The sequence below is a fragment of the Artemia sp. Qi Xiang Cuo genome, chromosome 4 (assembly GCF_049724085.1).
Source record: "Artemia sp. Qi Xiang Cuo chromosome 4, ASM4972408v1, whole genome shotgun sequence".
Lineage (NCBI taxonomy): Eukaryota > Metazoa > Arthropoda > Branchiopoda > Anostraca > Artemiidae > Artemia > Artemia sp. Qi Xiang Cuo.
This window is the reverse complement of record NC_142797.1, coordinates 18335091-18355079: the sequence shown is the minus strand read 5'-3', so window position 1 is coordinate 18355079 and position 19989 is coordinate 18335091. Positions and strand designations below refer to the sequence as shown.

The 19989-nt window shown below is 36.6% G+C and overlaps 2 protein-coding genes across 2 annotated transcripts in view; both read left to right on the top strand.

Annotated features, from left to right (window-relative positions):
* The window catches only part of LOC148952846 (uncharacterized), a 43859-nt gene extending 28350 nt beyond the window's left edge, over positions 1–15509 (top strand). Inside the window, exons 2-3 of the mRNA XM_089087444.1 lie at positions 13954–14126; positions 15381–15509. Of these exons, the coding sequence (XP_088943570.1) occupies positions 13954–14126; positions 15381–15437 (230 nt within the window). The 3' untranslated portion in view covers positions 15438–15509. The remainder of the gene's footprint in view (positions 1–13953; positions 14127–15380) is intronic.
* Positions 15510–19185: 3676 nt separating this feature from the next.
* Vhl (von Hippel-Lindau protein) overlaps positions 19186–19989 on the top strand; it is a 33728-nt gene continuing 32924 nt past the window's right edge. Inside the window, exon 1 of the mRNA XM_089088129.1 lies at positions 19186–19425. Coding sequence (XP_088944255.1) covers positions 19276–19425 — 150 coding nt within the window. The 5' untranslated portion in view covers positions 19186–19275. The remainder of the gene's footprint in view (positions 19426–19989) is intronic.

Below are 19989 nucleotides of genomic sequence, written 5' to 3'. Positions count from 1 at the left end.
AATCACTTTTTTTATAAGTCTATATCTCTCCAATGATTAAATTTAAATCACAAAGTTTATAGCCTAATTAGTTCGCATGTTTTTCTCCAATTTCCGACCGTGCCATTTGTAGCGATAAATTTTTTTTAGATTGGCCGTTAATTGTGGTAATAAAGATTGACCACGTCGAATGTAATATTGTACCTTAAGGCTGCGAACTTACACCTTATAAGTTCTTCGATAGTGTCGCTTAGAGCGCTAACGATTGTGCCACCGCGGCCTGTGCCACAGCAATGGGGAGTAATGTTAATGGTTGACTGCGCCACCCGCTTAAAGCGAGAAAGTAAAATATGTAGCTATATAAATGTCACCTCTTTTCCTTAAGTTATCTGAAAATCATTTACCTCTAATGTTATGTAGAAATCAAATCCCTGGAAACGTACCTTGGAGACATACAAACTAATTACCTTTCGTGCGACTAGATACAGACATATAAAATAAAATAAACACAAATAGAAAAGCAATAGATTTATTGTGACTTACATTTTAGGTGTACAACAATGCTCACTTCAATTGACGACAAATAGGAGCAGAGATAATAATAATGACTGAATTGCAATGCCTGAACGCCGAAATAATTCTCATCATAATCATCCTCCAAAAAGCACTTTTACCACGCTATAAAACATAGTTTTTGTCCTGCGCTCTAAGAGCTGACTCACAATTGGCCCAAGTCCTGTGGAGGGGGCCGCTATTTTGTAATTATGTTCGCAAACTCACTACATTATGCGAACTGTTCGTCCAATAATTTATTTTAAAATTTATGATGATTCCAACGTTCACACACTCTTATAACTTAGACTTCCATGCGAAACATTGTATTTAGTAGTTTTTTTATTACCAATTATCTTAGTGAAATTCAAATATAATAGCGCCTTTGTTTGACTGAAGCTAAAATGCAGTATTTCTTTTTGCTGATTACGAACTTTTCTTTTTTGAAACTAGATTTAAACTTAATTAGAGGAAGTCGGAATTATCTTTAGAAAGAAGGAACTTTATTTTTTGTATTTTAAATATATTACAATTTACTCACGGTACACTGGGGGCATATAAGGTTTCTTATAGAAGGCTTTGTTGTAGATACTTTAAAAAAGGCTCATTCAATTGGAAATTCAAAGAGCTAGCGCCCTTTTAAATAGTCGAAAGTGATTACAGGGCAAATAAACCGGCTCTCACGCCCACCTTTTCCCCAAACACATCTAATCAAAACTTTGAGATAGGCATTTTATTCAACGTAGTTATAAGTCCTGGAAATTAGGTCTTTGAGGATGACAACCCCCCCCCCCCCCACAGCCCTTAGGCTAAGGGTTGTAAGTTATGCCCACAGGGCATATAAGGTTTTTATATAACGCGTTGTCGTAGAAACTTCAAAAAGGGATCATTCGATTGGAAATTGAAATGGCTAGTGCCCTTTTTAACAGTCGAAAGTGATTGGAAAGCAACTAACAATCCTTCCACGCCCACCATTTCCCCAAACACATCCAATAAAGATTTTGAGATAGCCATTTTGTTCCACGCAGTTCAAAGTTCAGGGAATTATACCTTTGCGCCGGACACTTCCCCCACAGTCTTCAGGGCAAGGGTTATAAGTTATGCCCTGGGGTTATATAAGGTTTTTATTGAAATCTTTGTCGTAGAAACTTGAAAAATGGCTCATTCTATTGGAAGTTCAAAGGGCTAGTGCCCTTTTTAATAGTCGATAGTGATTTGAAGGCAACTAACCACCCTCTCACGCCCATCTTTTCTCCAAACACATCAAATCAATATTTTAGATAACCATTTTGTTCAGCATAGTTGATTTTCAGATCAGAAAATATGTTTTTGAGGAGGACACTCCCCCACACCCCTCAGGGCAAGGGGTTTAAGTTATTCCCTGGGGACACATATCGCTTTAATAGAAGGTGTTGTCGTAGAAACTTCACAAAAGGCTCATTCGACTGGAAAAAGGGCTAGTGCCCTTTTTAATAGTCGAAAGTGATTTGAAGGCAACTAAACCCCCTCTCACGCCCATCTTTTCTCCAAACACATCCAATCAAAATTTTGTAAAGAATGATGTTGGCACAATGTGTTTTTTTTCTCCATACCCGGACACTTTGTATCAAAGGAGTTGTCGTAGAAACTTCGAACAGGACTCATTTGATTGGAAATTGGAGTAGCTTGTGCCCTTTTCAATAGTCAAAAGTGATTGCAGGGCAACTAGCCCCCTCCCTCCGCGCCCATCATTCCCCCGAACACACCCAATCAAAATTTTGAGATAGCCATTTTGTTCAGCGTAGTTGATTTCCAGATAGAAAATATGTTTTTGAGGAGGACACTCCCCCACAACCCTCAGGGCAAGGGTTTTAAGTTTTTCCCTGGGGGCATATAAGGTTTTTATAAAAGGTGTTGTCACAGAAACTGCAAAACAATCTCATTCAATTGGAAATTCGAAGGACTAGAACCCTTTTTAATAGTCGAAAGGGATTGGAGGGCAACTAGTCCCCCCCACGCCCAACATTCCCCCAAACACATCCAATCAAAATTTTGAGACAGCCATTTTGTTCAGCGTAGTTGATTTCCAGATAGAAAATATATTTTGAGGAGGACACTCCCCCACAACCCTCAAGGCAAGGGTTTTAAGTTATGCCCTGGGGGGTATATAAGGGTTTTATAGAAGGCGTTGTCATAGAAACTTCAAAACAAGCTCATTTGATTAGAAATTCAAAGGGCTAGTGTCCTTTTTAATAATTGAAAGTGACTGGAGGGCAACTAGTCCCCCCCCCCGCCCCTCATTCCCCCAAACACATCCAATCAAAATTTTGAGATAGCCCTTTTGTTCAGCGTAATTGATTTCCAGATAGAAAATATATTTTTGAGGAGGACACTCCCCCACAACCCTCAGGGCAAGGGTTTTAAGTTATGCCCTGGGGGCATATAAGGTTCTTATAGAAGGCATTGTCGTAGAAACTTCAAAAGGGGCTCTTTCGATTGGAAATTCGAAGGGCTAGTGCCCTTTTTAATAGTCGAAAGTGATTGGAGGGCAACTAGCCCCCCCCCCCCCCATCATTCCCCCAAACACCTCCAATAAAAATTTTTAGATAGCCATTTTATTCAACGTAGTTGAAAGTTTTGGAAATTAGTTCTTTAAGGATGAAACATCGAATTAAAATGTTGAGACATCCAACTTGTTCAACGTAGTTGAAAGTTCTGGAAATTTAGTCTTTTAGGATGATACCCCCTTCAGAGGCCTAAATGCAAGGGTTGTAAGTTATGCCCTGAGGCATATAAAGGTTTTATTGAAAGCATTGTCATGGAAACTTCAAAAGGGCTCATTCAATTGGAAATTGAAAGGGCTAGCGCCTTTTTTGATAGTTGAAAGTGGTTGAATAGCAACTAACGCTCTCACGCCCACCGTTTTCCAAAACACATCCAATCAAAATTTTGAGATATCCATTTTGTTCAACATAGTTGAACATTCTGTAAAATAGGTCTTTTGGGAAAACAGACCCCTCAGACCCCAAGGTGCAAGGTCTTTAAGTTATAAACTGGGGGCGTAGATGGCTTTATCAAAAATCTGTGGCATAAATCATAGGCAGCGCGATGGCGCTGCCTAAGTAAAGAACGGGGACAATCGAGAACGAGACGAGAAATCGGGACTAATTAAAGAGGAGGACACTCCCACAACCCTCAAGGCAAGGGTTTTAAGTTATGCCCTGGGGCATATAAGAACGATGTTGGCACAATGTATTATTTATCAATTTTTTCCATTAGAGCAGGGCACTTCGTATCAAAGAAGTTGTCGTAGAAACTTCGAAAAGCACTCATTCAATTGGAAATTGGAGTGGCTTGCGCCCTTTTTAATATTCGAAAGTGATTGGAAGGCGACTAACACCCCTTCCAAACCCACCTTTTCCCTAAACACATCCAATCCAAATTTTGAGATAGCCATTTTTTTCAGCGTAGTTGATTGCCAGGTAAAAAATTCTGTTTGTGGGGACAGTCCCCCACAGCCCTTAGGGCAAGGGTTGTAAGTTATGCTTTGGGGGCATATAAGGTTTTTTTATAGAAGGCGTTGTCGCAGAAACTTTTAAAACGGCTCATTCGATTGGAAATTCGAAGGGCTAGTGCCCTTTTTAATAGTCGAAAGTGATTAAAGGGCTCTCACGCCCACCTTTTCCCCAAACACATCTAATCAAAACTTTGAGATAGCCATTTTATTCAACGTAGTTTTAAGATCGGGAAATTAGGTTTTTGAGGCTGACAACCCCCCCCCCACCGCCCTCAGCGCAAGGTATAAATTATGCCCTGGGGATGTAAAAGGTTTTTATTGAAAGCGTAGAAACTTCAAAAAGGCTTATTCAATTTCAGGCCTCCCACTGGGTTCATAACTATGAAAAAAGCTCATATTTTTAACCTAGGTTCATAAATGGTTCATAATTTAGAAAAAAGGTTCATAAAGTTCATATTTTTCTTGTCATCAGCTTCCTTATAAAGGACAAGCGAAGCAAATGTGTAAGAGTTTTATTTAAAACCTTTCAAACTGTATCACTGCCTGTTTTGTGAACATGCATTTTCTTCTGTTCAAAAAGACATTGTTACATCTAACTTGGTTCCTATACTCCCCCTATATCTTCTTGTACTAAGCTATTTTTTAGTCTTTTCCTTTTTCTGGCTTGTGTCTTTGCTACCTTCATAGAGTTTTCTAGTAGTAATATTCCTAAATAGTTGATTTAAGCTTATTAGCTGTAACATAATTTTTTATTTTTTTTATTCCAATATTCATGGCGCCAGGTACTTCAAAGTATCTGATATGCCTCTATCCATTTACCTCTTTCAATGGCCTCGAGGTTTTAAATGTCTATTGAATCTTCTTTTGAAGGTGTCAACAGAGGGATTTGCAGGGATAATATCCCCAGAAAGATCGTTCCAGATAGAAGTGCAACGCCGGATGAAGCTGTTCCTCAAGTACTCGGTTTTTGGCGTATCCTCCTTTAGATAATTGGACCGAGCTGTGTGCCTTCGTGTCTGCCTTGTCGGCTGGACAAAGGGGAGCATATTTTGAGAGTGCTCATCTCATGGAAGCGAATTCATGTACTTGTAGAAAAGTGCTATTGAGGCTACATCAAGTCTATTATTTAGAAGCTGGAGCAATTCATGTGTAGAGGTGCAGCCCGCCCTATTTGCCCTATTCTGGATCTTCTGAAGTGGTGCCAACAGCGTTTTCGGAGCACCAGCAAATAGCGGGCATCCATATTCAGCTATGGTTCTGATACAAGACTTGTAGAGTGGGTGGAGTGGGCAGAAGATCATAAGTTGATTGATTATTCTTCTTTTTTCTTTTTCTTTTTTTTTACATGGATTCACACTAATGCTTTTTGCAAGGACCTGCTACGTGACATTGGATCTTCTTACTTGGCGTTGCTTTACGATAAAACTACAAATGCCAAAGGTGCAAAGGAGTTGAATATCATGATTAGATACTGGTTGGAGACCAAAGAAAGAGTCTCTGTACGCCACCTACAGTCCTTTTTAATAGGACACGCACAAGCGGAAGATTTACACCAGCACCTACTACAAGCTCTAAAGGATGCTAACCTTGATCTCCGTCAAGTCTTGATGCTGGGAAGTGACGGACCTAATGTCAACAAGAAAGTTTGGAGGTTATTTGATTCCGAAGTTAGAACTGTGCGCAGCAACCAAGGCCTAGCTGACATTGGGACATGCAACATGCATTTATGGAATTCGGTTTTTAGTCTGAAAAACCATCAAGGACAGACAAAATATCCCCTTGTTTCAAAGAAAGTAAAAGCAGCTCTCTGCATGTCGCATGAGAACGCTGACGTTGAACGTGATTTTTCCCGGTCAGGACGGATCATGATAGAGGAAGAATCATCGATGAAAGTCAAAATGCTCAATGCTAGACTGATAGTCTCTGATGCTCTAAAGAAGTTTGAGGACAGGCCCGAGATAGTCCTTATTACCAGAGAGCTGTTGAATTTGGGATGAAATGTGTGCCAGAGCTATAAACTGTACCTGGAAGCTGAGTGATCTAGACAGGCTGAAGAGGAGTCCAAAAGGAAAGAAGAAGGCAAGAGAAGAAGAGGACAAAAAGAGGATGTTATCTGAGAAGAAGACCATTGAACACCTGGAAAAAGATTTGATTGAGAATATCTAAAAAGGAAGCTAATTTTGTTATTCAAAATTTATAGTCTGCATGTTTCTGCCTTCTTTTCTATTCAAGGTAGTGGATCACATGACCAAAAACCTGCCAGCCAATGAGAGGATACTTTGGGGGTCATGGAACCAGAATTCTATGCTTGGGCCTTGGAAGATAAGAAGGGGGAAAAGAAAACTTGTGGACAGTTCAGCTTTGAGAACCAACAGTGACAAGTGATTAGAGGAACACCGCTGGGAGAGTTCGAGCAACCTCCACCTTTCTATAATGTACGGTGCGCCGGGAGAGTTTAACAATAACCTCCACATCAACTGCCGTCGGAGAATTCCAGTAACCTCCACTAGCCAACTATAGACGGTGAGCTTGGAAAGTGCAGCAGCCACTTCCAAATCAACGGTGCCTGCCGGTGCAAGTTGACTATAGCTCGGATTCTCTACGGCTTCAAGAAGACTGTTCACGAGTGTACTCTAGTAATTGTTGTTATCTTAAGTCAAACAGAGTTACTACAACCTTTAGCCCCAAAAACGTGACCTGGTACCATTGGGACCCAGTCTGGAAGCATTCTAAGAATTTTATGGGTTTTTACATAATGTGCCTTGGAATTAACTTTTTTTTAATTATTTTAGAACTCTATTTCTATACATTTAAAACCATGGCCCATTGGACAGGTACAAATGAGAATGAATCTTATTTCTGTTTTAGCGATGGTGATCAGGGATTTTGCTTCAGCATACTACTGACCTTTACCCATTGGACTCTAAAATGTCATCCACATCAGGTGTACAAAGGCAGACCAAAAATAAAATATTTCTTCTGGGCTATCCTATTCACCAGATCACCAGTTGTAAACTACCATCAAATTGTCAAGTTTTATTTCATAATTTATATGCTGTAAAATTGACTGTAAGAGAATCAGCAAAACTTGCCATAGGAGAACTGCTCATTTTTTGGAGGAAAGCTTGAATCTCGACTATGAACTTTAGCGATCTTTACCAAACTCTATCAAATTTACCAATCTTCCATCAACTATCTCTCTTAATTTTTCTTTCCAAACTTATGGATTTAGAACTCTAGCTTGCTCTGATGACTCATCTGTGCTACTGAGCAATTTATTAACCTTTAACAACTTTTCATCGTCTTTAATGGTGGGATTAAAAAAAGACTCATCAACTCTGCATTGAAATACCACGAATCGTTCAAAAATTTGGTCAGGGTTATTTCTGCAATGTTGTTGTTACATTCTTTATAGTCTACCAGAATATGCAAAATACCTTAATCTTGCTTTGCTGCAAGATGAGCTTTTGAAGCATTGAACCAAGTCTTACACAAAATTTCAACTAGGAAAACAGAAATGGCATGCACAGAACTTTCTTCTTCTTTAGTCGTCTTGATTTAACAACAAAAAATGACAATTTTTAAGCAGTAAATGGCCCTTGCCATCTACCTAGCGTGATGAATGGCTCCTGGAGTTCTAAAACACAGAAAGTTATCATCTAGTGATCCAAGAAATATAAGAACCAACTGTAATAGCTCCTTATTATCATCTCTAGGGTGGCTCTTAGTTATTTTGGTTTTGAATTCAGCAGTAATATTTACAATTATGTCTGGAGTTAGCCGTTTTTTATTAGATTGTCACTGAACCCTGTATTGTATTTTCCTTTGTCTATTTGGGCCATGGATTGTGGAATCTCTTAAAAATGTCAACGAGGTCCAGTGGTTTATCCCATTTTTGTGTTGAATATGCCTCTTTCCTCTTTCCTCTTACTAGAATTTCCAAGATATGGTGACAGCAAGCTAGGTATAGAAATTCTCTTCCTAACATTTGCTCCAATATGACACACGCTCCTTTGATTCTTCCCATGTTGGATGCTGTAGTGTTGAAGCAGATCCCATTGGCAGTGTTGGGAAGACCATATTCATGTAGGCATTCATATACGGCTACAGTTTTCTCCTTTATAGAACTGTTTGCTGTTACAGAAACTCCCAGCAGCTGTTCCTTTTCGCCATATGAAATAGCAATAACTTTTGCACCTTGGATTTCTTGAGCTTGAGACAACTTGAGATCCACTCAAGTAGTGGAACCTGGGTGGCCCTTCTGCCTCTCTTTGGCAATAAACGCCTCATCTTCTCCTGATTTCATTAGAGCTAAGGCATTTTGTTGAGCAATATCAAAGAGATCATTCAACTCTTCAACAAACTGTTTAAATTCGTTCTTGACCATTTCTGATGTTTCTTTTCGTCTTTTTGAAGAGTTCTCTTCTCAACATGAATTTTTTCCAGGTTAGTAATTGCATCTTACTCATGTTTAGTCAGGATTCGAGCTTTCCCTAAAAAAATTAACAGTTCTTGTATGGCAAGTTTTGTTGGTTCTCTTACAGTTAATTTCACAGCACGTAAATTATGAAATAAAACTCGACAGTTTGAGGGTAGTTTCCTACTGGTGATCTGGTGATCTTGATAGCCCATAAGGAATATTTTATCCTTGGTACACCTTTGTACGCCTGATGTGGATGCCATTTCATTTCATGGTGATATGGAGTCCAATAGGTAAAGGTCAGTTGTAGGCTGAAGTAAAATCACAAATCACCATCCCTGTCCAACAGGTCTTTTTTGATAAATGAGTCAGGTAATCCCCATATAATAAAAGATGGAATTTGAACAAAAGGCTCTTTATGTTTGAAAATTGAGTTCTAAAATACTTTTTAATAAAAAAAATGTTAAGTACAAGACATAATATGTAAAAACCTATAACATTCTTAGAATACTCCCAAACTGGCTCATAATGGTACCAGGTCAGGTTTTTGGGGCTAAAGGTTGTTGTAACTTTCTTTGACTTAGAAATAACAACAATTATGTACAGACTATAAATTTTGAATAACAACATTAGCTTCCTTTTGAGATATGAAGCAGGTTTTTATTATTTACCGTTCTGGAGCTATGGCTCCATATATCAGATTTTTGTCCAAAATTTGGATTTTTTCCAGCTTTAGCAACAAGCAGCATGGGTTAGCGTCGTTTAATTGAACTCAAATCTTGGCTATCTCAATATCTGGAAATGGGCATCGTTTTGTGGGTTTCAGACAAACAAAATTCTGACATTTTTTGTCCTTCAATGAGACCCAGTCTCCCTATATACATGCAAAGTTGGTGTGGATGGGGCATTAGAGGGGAGGTGCCCAAAAGTGTCACATTTGGCTCTCCATTAAACATGTCGACCAGTTTAGCTAAAATAACTACCTTAAAAATTTTGTTCAGATGCCATTTGAGGGGTGATTGGTGATATATGGGGTGTCAAAGAAAGATCAGCTTGTTATTTGAAAGGAGGTAATGGAAATTTCAGTTTAGAATAGAGTGAGCCCCCCCCCCCCCAAAGTCTTCGAATCTGTTCTGCATGATGAGCTTGGGGATAGACTGTGAAAAAAATACATGGGAGGCACTCAGAAGCCCTGTGAGGGAGTCCAGGGGCTCTTATTCAGGACAGTATAGCTTTTGATTTGCAATAGAAAGAGCTCTCCCTCAGGTATTTATGACCATTCATTCTGTATTATGAGTTCAGGCAGAATGAAAGAAAAAAAAATACATAGAAGATATTTCTCTTTACTAAGTCAATGGTTTTGTGTTGAATATGATTATGTTTGAGGACATGGTTTCTACAGCCATGCCATAATAAAGAATTTTTGCTTACAGTGCGATCTTTCAAGCACTAACTAAGCCCACAGTCAAACAGGGGGCGATTGGTATAGATCTTCTGCCCAAGATAAGCCTAAAGGTTCCTCCTCTAGAAAAATTCAAAACCTTGTGCTTTAGAATAGGATTTTATTTTTAGAAAACACAAACAATATAAATATGACAAACGGGTCTATCTATTGTTATAATCTATTGCTAACTCACACCGAACGTCAAGCTGACCTTGCCTAGATATCCACTTGTTTCGAGTTGAAAAAAAATCCTACAACTGCCAATCATCCCCTTTTGAATCTTTTCAACTTGGTAGATATATTGTAATACTTACCTATTGCACTGTAATGGAAGATATTCACAAGCTTCGATGAGTTAAAGCTTTATTCTGTTTTTTTTTTTTTTTTTTTTTTTTTTTTTTTTTTTTTTTTCACCGGTTTGCAAAATATGCGTCTTTAGTAAATAGGTGGTCATCTTATACCTTGTTGAAATCACAACCGTGCAGTGACTGGCAGACAGGTCATACCTCATTAGACTCGTGATCACTAGGGATCATATAGAAAATGGAAGCCGATGTTTAAAAATTACGGGATTCAATTTGCTTATACTTGCTATCAACTGCGTCATCTACCTTATTTTAATAAATTAAAATTCAAAAATTACAAACTGATTATAACCATTAGATCCTTTATTTGAAATTTTGCACATCTAAAATTTCTGGGTCCGGGGCAAGCACCTCCTAAATTGAATCCGAAAGGCCAGTAAATGAAAACGAAGAAAAAACAAAAATGAATATTTCACCCGTATCTAACAAAGCGTCTTCAGCGTAGAGAAAAAATAAATATGGGTTCATTTTTTAAAATAGTATAATGAATAGGATCAATATTTATATTCCCAGTATCTCTATTAATTGATAAACCTGCAAAAATATTTTTTTTTTTCATTTCAAATGCTTCAAGAGCCCATTGAGGGAAACCTTTATCATTAGAAATGGCTGTTGCCTCCTCTAACTGCACAAAATGGTCCGAATTAAAAAATATATGTTCTGCTAAGGCTGAAGTGGAACTTTCTGGAGGTTTTTTAAATTTGTCAAGTGGAGTTTATAGCATCCCTTGCTCTTGCGGAAAAATTTACATCGGTCGAACACACCAGCAATTTGTGGAACGATTTATTGAGGACCGGAATTCAATAGATAATGCTCTAAAATTTTAAAAACCTCCAGAAAGTTTCACTTCAGCCTTAGCAGAACATATATTTCTTAATTCGGACCATTTTGTGCAGTTAGAGGAGGCAACAGCTAATGATAAAGGTTTCACTCAATGGGCTATTAAAGCATTAGAAATAAAAAAAAATATATTTTCGCAGATTTATCAATTAAAAGAGATACTTTTTATGATACTATTTTAAAAAATGAACCCATATTTAAAATTAAAAATCAAGTATTGTAAAATGTCCCAGGGGCTAGTTAGTCAAATAATAAACCTAAGAGGGTAGCAGCATCAAAAGCTTTGCATAAAATTATGTCACAATAACTTATTCCTTGTTCATTTGTTATTTTAAAAGATTTAATCCAGTTACTTTTGTGAGGTGGTTACGAAAGTAGCTTCAAATTGTAAATGTTAAGCAATTGTATATTATATTTTTAGGCGAATCTATTTCAGTTTTATGTATATTTTTTAGTTCTAGTTTATTGTTTTTCTCTACGCTGAAGACGCCTTGTTAAATACGGGCGAAATATTCGTTTTTGTTTTTTTTCTTAGTTTTCACTTACTGGCCATAGACCCGTTTGTCGTATTTATATTTTTTGTGTTTTCTGTCATGGCTGGTTAGTTCGGCTTTGAATATTTTATTTGATTTTTACCCCGGAAAATACCCCCCCCCCCCGCGGAAAACACCCCCTCGGAAAATATGCCCCGTAGAAAATATCCCCCGCGGAAAATACCCCCCCCCCCCTGTGGAAAAAAGGCTTTCCAGGTTTGTAAATTTTATTTGAGTTTTATTTCTTAATTTCCGTAGGGGGAAGGAGTTTTGGTACTTGTGTATCATGGGCTGCTCACTCAAGTTTACGCTGTGTAAAACTTGAGAACAAACCGGTTTCTTCGTTAGTTTTTTTTTCAACGTAGCGCGAGACAAGACAAAGACAAGTGACAGAATATATGGGAAATATATAATTTGGGCTATATATTTGCACATAAGGGGAGGGGGGTAAAATATTTGGACAGTTTGAAGTCAGAAAACAATTCTTTCTGGGTATATGGCCTCTAAAAAATTGCAGAAGAATAGCGAGGTATCTGAAAATTTTTTTAACCAAACAAAAAAAAATCCCAGTATAAAATAAATGTAAATGTTCATTTAAGTGTTTTTTTTTCAAGTGTTGAGTGTTTTTTTTTTCAATGACCGTTTTTTCAATTATTAATTACTATTATTAGGTTAATGTAGTGTTTCATTTAAGTGTTTTACGATGATCGCTCATCAAAGTTTATGTCATTTGTGCCTTTCATTTATGTTATATTACTTTGTTTATGGCCATGTATTTGGCTTTAAAATACACTTATCAATATATCTATCTAATATGCAGAATAATTGTACCAAACACATTTTGGATGCAGACCCACTATACTTTACCGTCCCCCTCCTAATGTGCAAGTCTATAGTCCAAATTTATTTCTAATGTAAGGAAGAAACTAACGAAGAAACTGGTATGTTCTCGAATTTTACACAGCGTAAACTTGAGTGAGCAGGACATAATACACAAGTACCAAAATTCCTTCCCCCTACGGAAATTAAAACAATAAAATTCTTAATTTTGGAAAGCCTTTCCACGGGGGGGGGGGGGTATTTTCCGCGGGGGCTATTTTCAGCGAGGGGGGGGGGAAATTCCTAGAACTGTTTAATGACATGGTTTCTACAACCATGCCATAATAAGGAATGTTTGTTTACAGTGCGATCTTTTGAGCTCTAAGTAAGCACACCATCAAACAGGGGGTGATTGATGTGGGTCTTCCACCCAAGATAAGCCTAAAGGTTCCTCCTCTAGAAAAATTCAAAACCTTGAGCTTTAGAATATAATTTTATTTTTACTCTTTCTTCCCTGGAAAAATTTCTGTCGCTATTTAGGCCTCATCCTTGGCTTGGATTCCAACCTTGAAGTTCATACTAATGGATTTTTTTGCCCAATTTAATAAAAAAAAAGGTTTGAAACACAATGATATGCTGCAAAATCTTTCATTGTGTAAGTTTATGAAATCATTATGGTTTAGACTTGTTTATTCTCAAATCCAAGAACAAAACTCCAAATCCCAATATAGAAGTGAATTTGTGAACTACAGAACTACAAAAAACATAAATAATTAAATATAACATATTAACATGCTGGTCATTCATTTTACAATAAACCATAAAAACAACAACAAAAAGAATAGAACATTTTTCCATCAGCTTGCTACCCCTAGAATCATCCATTCATGTTTTAAAAAAATTCAATGAAAAAGTATTTAAAGATAAATATAGGCTAAACAATAAAAATAGAAAAGCCCAGAGGAAAAGGGTAACAGATCAAAGAGCAAACCAGGACCAAACCACCTCAGTTTTCCAAATTGATTTTCTTCATTTCAGACTACGGGGACAAGCTCTAAAAACATTTGAAATAATAACGCCGTTCTGAATTTATGTTCTGACATAAGAATTGACTGTAACTAACCTAAATTCAACACATTCTGGCTGCAATTATGGATTCCTGAATTTTCAAGAAAAGATTGAGATTAAATGCATTGTGTTTTGTTACAGGTTCACCCAGTCTGAAATTATAAAAAAGATTAGAGGTTGTGATTACAACTACAAGAGAAGTCCTTGGTTAGAATAGGCATCTTCTTTTAGATTCTGTGGTTGGAAGAAAAGCCCAAACAATGCTGAGACTTTGCTAAAAACCAATAAAAAAGAAACAAGTTTAGTTCTAAGAGACTAACGTTTTGATTATTTAGACAAAGATGAGGGTGTTGGAAAGAAGCTATTCAATTTTTGTAGGGAGGAAAACCTTGACTGTGCACATCTGTTCTCTAATGATGCAAGCTCCTTTTTGCTAGGTATTCAAAAAAGGAATGGGTCGTCTGCAGCTCATCTCCCATTCAAACCTGTCACAATGAATGACTTACCTGTCCCTGAAGGGTCTTGGGAAGCTTTGCATAGAGCAAGACAAGCAAGGTACAATAAGCACCTGCTTGGAGGCCTAGCCTTCTCGCTCTTAACTGCAGTTGTTGTAAGTATTGAAAAATTATATTTATCTTAATTTACCACTGTTTTTTTTCGTAAAATTTTTTTTAGCTTTTTTTCCTTGTCTGTTTCTTGATTTCAGCACATTTAAGGCTGATCAATCTTCAAGAATTAGCTGAAATCCTCATAAGAAGGCTTTATAAAATGGACTCTTAGAAAAGGAGGTCTAGTGTGCTTGCATGAATTAAAAGTTGAATAAAATTTGGTTGAAAAAAAAGTTGGAATAAATCCTCCCAATGGTGTTACCAAACAGCATCACTAGTTTGTATCCTCACTGCCCTGGAACACGATTCTCGGAGTACCCTACCATGACATTCTACTAAATAGTATTTTTCAGAATCAAGGCGGTGGCTGAACAACTTGAAGCTTAGACTGTTAGAAAGTGCATAAATTTTTCTATCTAATGAACCACAAAGGATTTTCTGGAAATAAAATTCCCTGTCAGTACTCTATGGTTTCTCAAGATGAAAATATTTTTCAAAGCCATTAAAAAATTATTCTTCCTAAATTTTCTAAAGAGAAGTTGTGTGCATGTTGGCCATATTGTATTTACAAATAGCCCAAGAGATGTGTTTCAAGCTTAGCTAAATATTTTAAATATGTTAAGTCCTGTTTGCTTTATGACCCATGGTCCTCACTTTGGACCCTCTAATCATACAGACAAAAGATTCTTGAAACACTCTTATTCCTATGAGATGTAATAAGTTCTCAATTTGTAAGATTTCTACTTAATGTGAAAGGGCTTTGGACATCTAAATTGTACAACTAGCCTCAGATTTGCAATCAACAAACTAAAAAACCTTCAGTAGAATTTTTTGGTTGCAATCCAACTCCATTTGTGAAGCATGTTTTTAAGGTGTTTAAATTGTAATAGTTCACCTGCAATCTTAATGTTTTTTTTTTAACAATTAACCATTAATCACTTAGGATCATTACCTAAATAATCCTTGCACAATTTTAAGCTGAAATTTCACATTTCTATATTGAGCAGATGGGTAATTTACTCTGGGCATAGAAATACACCCTTGATTATATATATATATATATATATATATATATATATATATATATATATATATATATATATATATATATAATCAGTCCGCATAGGAGGCTTTTTCAAGAGGGGCTGTTTTGCTAGTATGACATTGCGAATGAGAGTATAAGCAATCGCTTTTCTGGTACATATCGTTTTTTTTTTTTTTTTTTTTTTTTTTTTGCTAATAATTTTTCTTTTTAGGCTTGGCAGTCGGGAGCTCTGTACCTAGGATTTAAACCTACATACAAGAACAAATGAAGTTCCCAAGTATTTTATTACATATCTAGGACCGAATTAAATCTTAAAATAATGCATAAAGGAGTTTGGCTTTTTCCCGTTCTATATAGGAATAGAGGACAATAACATTGTGTAACGCTAGGTAATAGCAATTCCGCGGAGAGGTGGCAGTCCACAAGCATTTGCACCATCTGGGGAATAAGCAACTTTTGTGTTTAGTATTTAGGTAAAATACCAGACACCACTGTTAAAAAAGCAATTTTGACTTCAAAATAAAGATAGAGGTAATGTACTGATTTCTGTCTGAAGCAGATTACTTTTCATGATAATGCTTATTTGACTAAGAGAAGATGTTGCTATTTATGAAGTTTTAAGAGAAAAATAGTGTTATTATAGGAAGAGGAGAGTATGCTTTGACCAAATTTCACACTTTGAATAAGAATCAAGAAGTGTCTGAACCCTCACATACCTTTAGCCCTAATTTTTATAGACTATGAACAGGTATTTGATTTAGCTGATAGAAAAGCTTTGGTTAAGATCCTATCCTTGTATAATACACCTGATAAGTACATTAAGTGGACTAGTGCTATGTACAAAAATAATATGTCTGTAACTACAGTAAAAATTGATGTTAGTAGGTCGGTTGTCATGGAATCCGGAGTTAAGCAAGGTTAGCCGCGTTTTCAGGCTCAGTGGGTTCGACCACGGGTTGTTCTCGTCTAGTACATCAAGTGTTGTGCATCAGTGCATCTAGTTCATCAATCACGGGGTTGAAAATTCGAACCCGCTGAAACTAGACGAAAAACTTGAAACTAGACGAGAACATCCCGTGTTCGAACCTGCTGAGCCTGAAAACGCGGCCGTTGTGTCACATCCCTGTTTTAAGGATTATTTTGATGGTTTTGTCTTAAGGAAGACAGCAAAGGCTGTGGGAGAACATGGTTTCAAATAAATAGGTAAAACTCTCCTAGACTTAGATCGGTGGCCGGCGGTTACCCCCCCCCCCGGAAAATACCCCCCTCTCGTGGAAAATAACCCCCCCCCATGGAAAATACCCCCCCCCCCCCAAAAAAAAATAAAATAACCCCCGCAGAAATTAAGCCTTTCTAAATTTGAGAATTTTATTTGAGTTTTATTTTTTTAATTTCCGTAGGGGGATGGAATTTTGGCACTTTTGTATTATGCGCCACTCACTCAAGTATACGCTGTGTAAAATTCGAGAACACGTCGTGTTTTATTTAGTTTCTTCGTTACTTTAGAAATAAATTTGCGCTACTATAGATTTGTACATTAGGGGGGGGGGTAAGCATAAAGGGTCTGCATGCAAAATGTGTTTTGTATAATTATTCTGCATATTAGATAGATAGAACCCAAAACGAACAGAAATAACAATAAATAACCTATTCAAACTCAAAATAGCAACAATTAGCATGAGTAGGGCTGACAACCCCCACACCTCTTTAAGACCAGAAAGTAATTTGCACTTTACTGAAAACAAAATACGGTTTAAATGTTTTCCCTTCTATGACTTCGAAAATAAAGAAGTATTAAGACTATCACGAATAGACATCAGAGTATGTATATCAAACTGACAATACATGTTTTTTCTTAAGTTAAGTGCAAGTTATTTTCTGGTCTGAAGAAGACATGGGTGTTGTCAGCCATACTCCTTTTACTTTTTGCTCGTTTTGAGTTTGACTAGGCTATATATTATAATTTCTGTTAGTTTTGGGTTTCATGTATTTGTTAATGGTGACTTGTGGTAGTTTTACACTTGGCAGATAAGAAAAACAAACTCGTAGAATTTGACAACGCTTTTGTCCGTAAAAACTTAAACAATTTAGTATGTGTTGGTTCCCAAAGCCAACTTTCTTTTCGAAGGATAGCCAAACCTTCTTAAACTTTTTGGTACCATGTGTTTTAGCTTAATATTGATGATTGCTTTCCTAAATCGTTTTTCTTCTTCAGTTTTTTTTAAATGTGGCATCCGCTACTGCTAAAAATTGCAGAAAATCATATGGAAGCCTTTTTAGCACAAATAGATTTGTGTTTTTTTCTAAGTTTTTAAGACATTTCTGGTCCCGTTCCTTAGCACATTTCAACAAAACTATAAAAAAAAACTCTAATAAAAGTTTCAACTTTCGAAACCTTATTTTCCACAGGGGGAGGGTATTTTCCACGGAGGGGGTATTTTCCGCGGGGGTACTTTCCGAAGGAGTGGGAGGGGTATTCTTCGTGGTGGAGGGCGTTTTTCGGGGGAATAAACACCCCTCCTCCCATTAACTTTATTCATTTATGTTATTTTACTGTGTTCATGGCCGTATATTTGGCTTTAAAATACACTTATTTGTCTATCTATCTTATATGCAGAATAATTTTACCAAACACATTTTGCATGCAGACCCATTATGCTATTCCCCCCCCCCCTCCCTTAATGTGCAAATATATAGCGCAAATTTATTTGTAAAGTAACGAAGAAACTAAAAAAAAAACCGGCGTGTTTTCGAATTTTACACAGCGTAAACTTGAGTGAGTGGTGCATAATACACAAGTACCAAAACTCCATTCCCCTACGAAAATTAAAAAAATAAAATTCTCAAATTTGGAAAGCCTTATTTTCCACGGGGGGGGGGGTATTTTCCGCCGGGGGAGGGGGTATTCGCCTAGAACCACCTAGATCATGCAGATCATGTTAGTGATTGAAGTGTCATAGATAAAAATATCAGAAAGTGAACAAACTTTTGGAGATTTTGACAGTTCTGGTTGCACAAATGGTTCTGAAAATTAATGTTATGAAGACCAAGTCATTCGATTAAGAATAAACGAATATGAAAAGGAGATGCTAGGTAACAAGAAAGTCTATCAAGTGGCTAGCTACAGTGAAAAGGTAAAATCGCTAAGGCATAATATGGTTCTTAGGTATTGAAGAAAAGTTTGGAAAGAATGGGAAGATGGGTGCTTGAACTAATAATAGGATATTAGAAGCCGCGGTAATGGCAGTAATCAAATATGTCTCTGACGTGGAGATGCTTTGAGAGGCTGAAGAATATATGATAGAATTGGAAGTGATATGGAATTTCCGTTTTTGTGATAATTGTCCATGTGGAATAAAATATGTAAGCTCAGCAACAAAGCAAAAATAGAGTTCAGATGGAATTAAGTCTGTCCACTGAATGTTACTTTCTACTGCCTGTTCTAATGGGACTCCCCGAAAATCAAGCTGATATTTAAAATAAGGTCTTTGTAAATAAAATAGATAAAAAGTTATCTCAATCAACATGAAGAATCATTCCTTGTATATATAAGTTTGTAATGGATTGATGATGCTTCTTGATTGCTAAGGTCCTTTTGTCAGCCCTAAAAAAAGGATTTTGTCTTAGAAACACAAAATGCCATAAGGATTCTGCAGGAAATAAAAGACTAATTTATAAGTTTTTCAATAGTTTTGCAGCAAACATGTTTGTTACAACTTTTAACATACAACTACAGTTCTGTAAAAAACTCAAGCAAGCTCAGTTTTCAGTAAAGCTCTAGTTTTTGAAATGTAAAGATATCGGAAAATGACCCTAGTGAGTTTATTTGAGCTCGTTTTGCAGATAAGTAATCTGAGAGTTAGTAAATTTTTTTCGTTTTAGGTTTCATCTTCACTCAATGCCTCCATAAGAGAACTTTTGATTTTAAAAACTAACTGATTTTAACTAATAAGTTACTGACAGCGCTACCTGTTTACTCCGGAATACGTTTCTTCCTTTGCCGCATAGAAAAAATTGTAAATCCATTTAAATTTATGTAACTCCCTTTTAAGCAAAATATTAAATTTGGCATTATATCTGAATTTCAGATACCATGAACACTTAAAATGACCTCAGATGGAGTTGTTTCGAGAAACGAGGACAATATAAGGTCCCAAAATAGTAGAGTTTATGCTTATGTGAGGTTTTATAATAAAACTCAGAGGAAAGTTGATGTTATTTGGATCAATTATGAAGGAATTGGAGTAAAATATAAGGTAAGTAAATGATAATTCAGTCAATATCTAACAAATAATATTATTGAGTTGGGAATAAAGTGAATACACCATTTGATGCCTTTATTTAGGCTTACTATGAACAAAATGAGCTTTAATCTTAGAAATTATTTTCAGCCCCCCCCCCCCTCTCTCGCATATAACTAACCTAACCCTTACTGGACTATATAGGGGGGGGGGCTATCACTAAATTATGCAATAAAATCTTATTATTTTTATTATAAGCATAAAAAAAGGCATTAAATGGTGTATTCACTTTGTTCCTAACTCAATAGGCCTAATATGATTTGGTAGATATTGACCAATTATACAATATTACTTAAATTATTAAATGGTAAGACAAGGGATGGATTTGAAGTAAGCCTTGGGTAGCCTATCTGCTGGCAAGATACCCAGTAAGCTTGCTTGACAGCTAATCACCACTTCAACAGTTAAATATCTAGGCTATCATAACACCTAGAACATAGAATGTGGTAAAATTCTAGATGAGAGGCATTTGTCTATCTTACAAAGTAGTCAGGTTAGGTACAAGAGACTCTCAGGGCT